Source organism: Nicotiana sylvestris, chromosome 6 (genome assembly GCF_000393655.2).
Source record: "Nicotiana sylvestris chromosome 6, ASM39365v2, whole genome shotgun sequence".
Lineage (NCBI taxonomy): Eukaryota > Viridiplantae > Streptophyta > Magnoliopsida > Solanales > Solanaceae > Nicotiana > Nicotiana sylvestris.
Genome location: NC_091062.1, coordinates 51717321 through 51726859, shown reverse-complemented (window position 1 = coordinate 51726859; position 9539 = coordinate 51717321). Strand labels below are relative to the sequence as shown.

At 37.7% G+C, this 9539-nt stretch overlaps 1 protein-coding gene across 1 annotated transcript; it reads left to right on the top strand.

Annotated features, from left to right (window-relative positions):
• Positions 1-1244: 1244 nt before the first annotated feature.
• Positions 1245-5164, top strand: LOC104227236 (DNA-dependent metalloprotease WSS1-like). The gene is made up of 4 exons (XM_009779440.2): positions 1245-1583; positions 1677-1872; positions 3386-4063; positions 4684-5164. Exons 1-4 carry the CDS (start codon positions 1426-1428, stop codon positions 4873-4875), a joined length of 1224 nt encoding a protein of 407 aa, XP_009777742.1. The 5' UTR covers positions 1245-1425; the 3' UTR covers positions 4876-5164.
• Positions 5165-9539: the final 4375 nt, after the last annotated feature.

The window sequence follows — 9539 nt, the reverse complement described above, 5'->3', positions numbered from 1 at the left end:
CGGGTCTGGCATTGACTCCGGTGTGATCTGGCGTCCTTCAGTTCATGTGGATCCTGCGTTCAAAGAAAAATTCTTTGTAGGAGATAGGCGTTGATTTGTGTTGATTGTGGACCCGGCCTTGATCAGAAGCTAGTGGGTTATGCCGTGAAGTTCGGTAGATGGAAAAAGTAGAATTTTCTTAAAAGTTGTTTTGAAAGTTTATTTATGTTTATGGCAAACGTCGTCGTTGCGGATTATGACATGTTTAGACGTTTCCTCCGATGCGAGTATCATTTCTGGATGGCTTCGCCTTGTTGATGGTGCTTTCCTGTATATGCCCCATGACGACGTAGTTTCCTGCTGATGCGATTACTTCCTAATTTAGGTAATGCATTACAAAGGCTTTTCCTAAGATGATGACCGAACCCTTCCAGGTTGCATATGTATCCAAACAAAATCAGGTCTAAACGTAGTTGGAGGATATGAAATAATGAAATGATGAATGAAACGAAAGTAAAAATAGCATGGTATAGCCATTTTTCGGACTGGTCCAAAAATAACCAGTGTTTACGAAGTCAATGAAAAATAGTCACTATTTTGCTGCAACAGAGACCAGTCCAGCATAATATACTGGAGTTCGATGCACCTGTGTATGAACTCCAGCATATTATGCTGGACCGATATACTTTGCTGACTCCAGTATAATATACTGGAGACTGGAGCACCGGTGCTCCAAACTCCAGTATATTATACTGGACAATTATACTTGTTGGAACTCCAGTATATTATGTTGGAGTTCTAGTGAACTTATGCTGGAACTCCATCATATTATGCTGGAGTTCCAGCATACTTATCCTGGAACTCCAGTATAATATGTTGGAGTTCCAGGAACTCCAGTATAATATACTGGCGTATTTTTCGGGTTTTGAACAGTGTTTTCGCTCAGATTTATCTTTACATGAAAAGTGGCTAAATTTCGATTACTTTTGAAACTGGACTATTTTTTAACGATCAGTTGAAATCTGGCTATTTTTGAATTTCTCCCGAAACGAAATGACCGAGCCTGACTCACGCAGCCTACGTATCCAAATAGAATCAGGACTCAGACCTCTATTAAGTGCAAACCAATAAGGCCTAAATCACCTAAGCCAAACGGACTCCTAAGGGACCCCAAAACAGATGTCCAAACGGGCTCGTGCCCTTTCCGTCCCAAACTAACACCTCAAATCTCTTTAAAATCCCGCCAATATCATAGCGGAGCAAACATTCAATTTTCGAATCCTCTGCGTCTCATCGTTTCCTCGTTCCACGATGTGTATCCATATTCCATAAAATTAAGATTTCAATCCCACAGAGACTACTTCTTTAATTGTTTTTATTCGGGCCTGATCATAAAAGATATCGCTTTTAGCATCAGATTCTAGGGTTTGCTTTAGGGAAAAAAACATGAATTTGGGGGATCTAAACAAGGTATGGGAAATCAAAGCTCTGAAGCGAAAACCCAAACATGAAGAGGCCACCAAGATTCTTGAGAGAATTGCTAAACAGGTTCAGCCCATTATGCGTAAGCATAATTGGAGAGTCAAACTTTTATCTGAATTCTGGTAATAATAATAATAATAATAATCACTTTACTATTAGTAGTATATTTCTAGTAATAATATTCTTTTACCAAATATTGGTTGTGAATGTTGCAGCCCGAAAAGACCAGCGCTATTGGGGTTAAATGTAGGAGCGGGTATACATGTAAAGCTGAGGCTTCGAAGGCCCAACAATGATGAGCAATTTTACCCATACAATGAAGTTCTGGATACTATGCTTCATGAACTTTGCCATAACACTCATGGTCCGCACAATGCCAGTTTCTACAGGCTCTGGGATGAAATTAGAAAGGTAAATTAAATGCAAAATAAGCATGGTTGGGTTTGGAGTTGTTTTTTTCCCTAAGCACAGCATTCTAAATTTTTGCTAAAGCTTTTGTTGAATCCTCCTATGTAACCAATGTTAAATGTGGAGCACCAGTTTGATTCCTAAATGCAGTAGTGGAGCCAGGAATTTATGCAAGGGGATTCAAAAAACAAATGCTAATTGTCACAGTTGGGATTTGAACCTGTAACCTAAAGTAATTATTTAGCCCCCTTTGCTACTACAGAAGAATTTTCCCAAGGATTCAAAAATATATATTTAACAAATATATTATTCACTCATTTTATGTAGTATATTTGCAGAAGAGGATTCAATTAAACCCTATGGCTCTATTAGCTCGGCCCCTGCTCAAATGCTTGTCGAGCTCATGGCCAATAGAGTTCCTATCTTTTGTTTTATGATGAGAATGGCCAACTATTACAAGTTAAATTAGCCATTTAGCCCTTGTTTTGTCCAATTTAGTGCTTAGATTATGAGTGAGTTCTGGTTCAAAATTAATAACTTATGCTTCTTACAAACTTCGCATATGTTTTTTCTTGTTGTTTTATTTTATTTTATTTGAGTTCATTGTATTCATAATATATGTAAGTACTGTTAGTTTAAATTCCTGAAAATTATATCACTTAACTCTGGTTTAGGTTTTTAAGGACTGGATTTAGCCTGATGAGACACCGGAAAACATGATCTTACTTTGGTTACTTGAGGTTGTAATCTACTTTTTGAAGTTATTGAACATCTAACAAAATTTATTTGATTTTCCTCTTCAGATATGTATTTGAATATTCCAGCTCTATGAATAGAAGGCGAAAAAGTAAAAAACTATGATACATCTATACCCTTTTTTTTGCAAAACCAAATTTAAATTCGTTCCAAAGTATGCAGTCCCTTCTTTGTTAACTTTCACATAGGATAGAATCTTTTTGAATCTTGGTAGTAATAAATATCATGAAGCTGCCTCCTGAGGCATTTTATCATCCATACTATCAAACGGCACAATAACTGTAACCTGACTATAACAGAAAAAGGTTGCTGCCTGGTTTTGTTCATCGTCATGCCTTTTCTCTTTCCCTGTGTAGAATGGTTACATCTGTGGGTATAGTTTCGGAAATGCATATAATACTGACATACAATTTTTTTAATCCTATGGATACAATACCAACTGAGGTACTATTATATATTATACTAATGGTATTCATTATCTAGCAATTATCATCAAAGAATATTGCAATAAGCATTATCTAGTTCAATTATGACATAAAGTAGAAGAAGCATCAGCTCTCAGACTTTGCTACTGGCCCCTGGCAATTGAGGCTTTGATGATGGAAGCTTCTGCCTTTTAATACAAGTACATCTTTAATGGAAAAAATGCATGTTTATTTTGACTTATCTAAAACATAGTACTTATGCTGCTTTCTTTTTGTGTAATTTTGGCTTATTTTCCTTTGTGTCCATGAATATTTATGGTTTTCTTTATGAGTAGGAATGTGAAGATTTAATGACTAAAGGGATAAGTGGCACAGGAGAAGGGTTTGATCTCCCTGGAAGACGATTAGGGGGCCTTTTCCCACAGCCATCTATATCATCTCTCCGCCAAACTGCAGCTGCTGCTGCTGAAAATAGAGCACGTCTTAAGTTGTTGCTACCATCTGGGCCTAGACGTCTGGGTGGTGACCATTCTATCAAGTCTGCACTTACTCCAATTCAAGCTGCAGCAATGGCTGCAGAAAGGAGATTACAGGATAATATTTGGTGTGGCTCTGAATCATGTGACTTATCTGACATTGATGAAAATTCTAATTCATTGCCTGAGCCTTTGCCACCACAGCATACTTCTGATAGACCCGAGACTCCTAATGGGTTTGATGCACTGTCTTCTAAGGTAACATCTCGTAAAAGAAGTCGAGAATCGAATTCTATATCATCCTCAAGGTCCTTGCATGGCACTAAGCCCCTGCCTAACCACGACAAAGAAATTGCTCGCAAAGTTGGTCAGGCAGAAGGGACTTTTCATACCGTGCCATCAAGGGGTTATCCAGGGTCCTTTGTTGATTTAAGTGGAAATGCTTCAAGTTCTACATCCATGCATGGCCATGATGACTTACACGGTCCCGAGGAACCAATGATGTGGGAGTGTTTAATGTGCACTTTGTTGAACCCAGTATGATTCTCTCTTTCTAGTTTAATTTGAGCTCTTTCGCTTAGTTTTCTTTCGATAAGCATTAACTTTTTTGTTCTAGATGAATTTGCGCTTTTGGAAGTTGTCTAGACAAAATATGCTTATACTGTAGCTTTCCTGCACAAGCTCCTAGCACAATAGTCATAGGTTTACAGTTAAGATCAAGTTACAGTAACAATCAATGAAAGCATGAGTTGCACTGGCATTTAAGGAGACTTCTAATCTTGGTGACTTTTAATTCTGAATATGTGGTTGAGGCATTACGATTATATCAGTGCTGATGTAATTTTTTTGAAGTGTCAAACAAATAAGTATTTCATTCTGAATAAGTATTTAATTTTGAAGTGCATAAAAGTGGAAAAAGCTTGATGGTTGTTGACTTCTTGTTTATTTCAATTACTGTTTAATTCGTTGTAAGTTTGTGAAATTGCTAATGTCTTATTTCTCCTGTTTAGTGGCAGAATATTTAAAAACTTTGTTTTCTCAAAGGTTGTGCACTTCCGTTTTTACTATATATGTTAGGTGTTTCAATTAGTTTCTACAATTTTCTGTTACTTCCTGGAGTTGACGTCCTCCCATTTTTTCACCAACAATATGTGCAGCCATTGGCTCCTGTATGTAAGCTTTGTCAAAACCAAAAGCCCAAAGATGTGGATGACAGAAATAGTATGTGGTCATGCAAGCTCTGTACGCTGGATAACAGTCTGAAGTTGGATCACTGCACAGCCTGTGGAGAGTGGAGATATTCTCATGGCCCTCCTATTGCAACACCAGCACCCAATCTTGGCACCTGAGGGGAACATAAATTGCGTGCTACGCACATTTTTTGTGGAAATTGTCACTCCTGTTTGTGATGCGCCAACAGTTGGCCAAATACTCAAGAGGTCAACTAACTTGATAAATTGGAAAAGCTTTCGCTTATTATGCTAAGGTGGTACTTCTACTTTGTGAATCTCCAACATAAACTTTTTAGACAAAAACCACTTTCCAAACACTTGAAAAAAGGTCAGATTAGGCACAAGCATTAAAACTATGTTTAAGAGCCATATCTCAATTTTCTTCATGTCAATTTGTTTTTATCAAGAATTATTCTATTTGCGTTAGGAAAGAAAGAACCAAAGTATCAGCAATGATTTTGTTCTTTCTGGTAGAATTGAGCTCGTCTTGAAAGCTGTATATAGGAGTATACTCTTTGGAAGATATTCACCTCTTCCCCGCAGCAGATTTGCAATATGTTTCTTGAGCACTGGAAAGACTATAGATTCCTTCTGCAGATAAAGAACACTGCCATTTACCATACTCTGGCAGAGAAATGGATGTGCTGATTTTATCTCAAATTTGGAAGTGGAAGTTATTGGCGTGCCTCCTAAAGAAATGGCTGATTGGAACAGAGCATACGAGGTCAATGGGCGATCGGCAAGGCCCATGGCCTAGGTTGGTGACTTTCATTGCACTTTGAAAGGGTGGCCGCCTAAGGTCAGTCCAAGTGGTCGTGCCTACGTCGATAATTGGGGGCCTGAGTTCATGTGGCACCACCAAAAAAGAAAAAAGGGGATATTTTCCAAAGACTATCGCGAAGGGCCTGCGTTCGTGTCGCCCCACCAATAAAGAAAAGAGAAGATATTTTCCAAAGACTCTACTAGTGTTGAGGGTGTGTTCACTATCTTCTCTTTCTAGCTTCTAGTTGCCTATGAATTCTTCCATACGTGTTGTGTTCCCATGTGGGACAGTTAACCACTGATTTGGCCTCCATGTTGTATTCTTGTTGCCTTCTGTCTTCCCTCTGCTATGTGTTCTGCTTAATGCTGTAGAGGAAGTCGTCTTTTGTGCCCATCTACAACTGTAGCAGGGTGTTCTCAAATTGGTCTGGTCGCTTCGAATAATTCTCTTTTTTGTGACATCAGCAGTAGCTCTTCTTGAGAATAAAATGAGTCAGACACATGTTTTTCTTTTGTAAAATTTACGTAGGTTGTCATTTTTGATGAGGAGAGTGCATGTGAGAGACAGTGGTGGACCTTCAAGCCAAGTCCGGAACCAAAATGAGGTTCTTTTGGAACAAAAATATGTGGAAAAAAAACTTAGTGACCAAAATATATATAGCATTTTTTTGAAAGACGCTATACCTTAATGGCCGTTTGACTAGTTTAGTATAGCGTCTTTCAAAAAGATGCTATATTTGAATTAATTTAAGCGGAAAAATATAGCGTCTTTTGTTAAGACGCTATATATATATATATATATATATAAATGGTCTCCATCTTCCCCAAAATAGAATCCCAGAAATCGAACCCCCCTCCCCCCAAAATTTAAAAAACCAGCGCCTCCCCCTCCCCCCATTTTTAATCCAAAAAAGTTTGAGTGGAGCCCACCCGTCCCATAAAAAGTAAAGATTTTTGGTCCCACGTGCTAGCTAAGGCATTATCGGACATTGTTGCTTGTTTCGGCTCCAAATCACAAAATCTTCGACTTTCTAATAACTTTAAATCGAGGTATTCCGACTTAATTTTTGTTAAAACTTGTATAAGAAATGCATATTAGTTGTTTTTTATGTGCTCTATATTATTTTATGATTGTTTTGTTCTATAAATTCCCGGTATTCATCCGGAGTCCCCAAAAAATCTCTCAGAGTTTCATCATCTTCGATGTTAAACTCAGCATAACAAGCAACCCCTTGCGGAGTCACAAAATATGGATATCTTCCGGTTATTTTAAGATTCACCGAACGTTTACTCATACTCATTTTTTTTACATATCCACGATACCAATTTATCGTACTCCATTGTAAGTGACAACTTAATATGAGACTATGGAGACAAACTATAGCTTGCTGAGTTATTCGCCACCACAACATCACCCTCCAATATAATGAAACCTTAATTCTTCGCTCTTCAGACATTATGACAAAATGAATAACAACTTATCAAAGAAAAATTTTCAGAAGACTTGAAAATGTTTGTGAATGGATTTTTACAAAATCCTTCACCTCTTTAAATAAGGCAAAAATCAGTCTGGGGGTTCAATTATTTGAGGTATAGCGTCTTTTAGAAAAACGCTATACCCAGTTGAATTATTGTTATGTCAGTTAAGCACAGAAAAATTATTTGTGGGCACACTTCATATGCATAACGTTTTACTAAAAAACGCTATATATATAGCGTTTTTTCAAAAAACGCTATACTTAACTGGCCAAACGGCCGTTAAAGTATAGTGTGGTTCCACAAAACGCTATATATACTTGTCAGGCGTTTACTCTTGTCAATGCTCGATCCTCCGCTTTCTTGTCTTTGGGGCATCTTTCCATATCGGTCAAGGGCTCCATAAACTCATATACCTATAAATACATCTATGATTCTGTCTTCTCCAGTTAAACATAGTGTTTAACCAAAAAATAGATTTATCGGTCAAAGTCTGAATTTAGAAGAAAACAGGCTACTGATAATCAAGTTTCACTTCACTTTCACAATGTTATTTAGGAAAAAATAATAAGAATGGTAGCGAAAATATACTAAAAGAAATAAAGAATAAATTGATGGACAATTTATAAAATCAAGGCTGAGAACGTCGATAAAGCAGAGAAGTAAAGAATATATTTCAATAGTACTTGGAATCTGTCCTTACAAATAAAATTATGTGTCTTTATATAGGAGTTTACAATCATAACGGTTTCCTCACATAATTTGGGTTTATTATGGGCATTAATTTTATTGGTTGCCCAGTACTTCAGATAGTTGTAACTGACGTATTCATTGCTATAAATGTCTTATAACTATTCCGATTCCCCTTCCTTATTTACTTCTGGTTCGTGTATCTTCCTTCTTTTGGTCCTTATTCATTCTTTGCCTTTTCTTTGGCAATTGTCAGGCCCGGTTCTCTTCTCTGTACTGTCTCATGGGTATTTTTCCCATGCCTTCCTCTCTCAATTAATTCTATTAATTGAGAACGCCACTTATCGCTGTATCACTGCTCCATGCGTCGTGCTTCGTCAGCATACTAACATTCCACGTGTAATGCACTTTTTCCACCAATACAGATAGTCCCCCGACTTTCTGATTATTCTCTAATGAATATTCGGGAAGTGGAAAGCTTTTATGGCGGGAATTATCTGCCACCGCTTTTCGAATATAATCATGTCTCCTTCAGAACCGATGCAACGTACATCACATCTATTTAATGCCCATGCTACGTGGCCTCTATCGATTGGTTCTGCAGTTTCTCAGGGGTTTTTCTGCGGCCGCGTCAGTCACAAAGTGACGGTTCCATTATGACGCTTCATAATGACCAACTTTAACAATGGTGATGCATCTTTATAAATAATCCATTCTTTGTTGATTTCTTGGAGTCCTTCCTTTTCCATATCCATCACTTTCTTCTTGCTTTATATTTTTCTGCATCTTTCTTCTGTATTTCTTTGAACAATCATTTCTTCTCTAGATTCCCGTAAGGTTGTGATTGTTGACGAATTTGTTTCTTCTAATACTCTCACTAGAAGTAGGAGGGGTGATAAGCTTCGTAGTCTTGGTTCAATATCCAACTGTGGTTTCTCTTCCCAGAGTAGTGCTACTAAACCTTCTTCCTCTAAGCCTGGGGCTCCTTTAACCCCTAGATCTTCTTCTAAAAATAAAGACTCAACTGATTCTATACGTGAACCCATAGTTGCAGAGATTGTTCCTCAAGAATTTTCTTTTATAACTAATCGTGAAACCATAAGAAACCAAGTTTCTTCCATGGCCTCCCTTAATCCTGCTGACCTTTACCCGAGTTTGATTACTACTGGTCTTCTTTCCCTTGTTCGAAAAAAGTGTTACTGGAAAACAGATTTTCCAGTTTTAATTCCCGGTGCCAACCAGAGAATTACTTCCTACCATGCAGGTTTTTCTTTTGTTTATACTTACCCCTTTACTTTAGGGTTCAAACCTCTTATTGATCAGTGATCCTTGAATTTTGCCATTATTTCAACGTGTATCTTGCCCAGATTGGCCCCATAGTATGAAGGGTTGTTCCATGCCTTCATTATTTAGCAGAAGTGGTTTCCGTGCCTTTTACTTTTCGGCACTTGCTTCACTTATACACCCCAAGCTATTTTGTGAGGGTGTTTTTACTCTCGTGGCTAGAAGTAAGAGAGTTTTGGTTAGTCCTGAAGACGATCAAGACTATGGCTGGTATGCTCGCTTTATCGCTGCTCCTACTAATGGATTAGTGGGCGAAGAAACATGCCTTTCCCGAAAAAATGGAACTTTGCACGTAAGCTTTCTCTTTCATTTTTTGAAATGTCTCAAAATATTTCATTATAATCAGATACCCAACTTTCCAGCATCCATGGAGGTTTTTGATGAAATTCCAAACTTACGTGCTTGGGTAGAAAGGATGTTGACAGTTGCACCTATGGAGAAGAGATCCTGGAAATACCTTTCTCAAAAATTCGGCTGGAAAGTGAAGACGCACGATAATTTTTATCTTT

Bases quoted from the DNA above. Each gene is read 5' to 3' on its own strand.
- LOC104227236 (XM_009779440.2), top strand. From the start codon at position 1,426: ATGAATTTGGGGGATCTAAACAAGGTATGGGAAATCAAAGCTCTGAAG. The intron at 1,873-3,385 runs GTAAATTAAATG...CTTTATGAGTAG, and splicing joins TCTGGGATGAAATTAGAAAG to GAATGTGAAGATTTAATGAC. The intron at 4,064-4,683 runs GTATGATTCTCT...CAATATGTGCAG, and splicing joins TGTGCACTTTGTTGAACCCA to CCATTGGCTCCTGTATGTAA.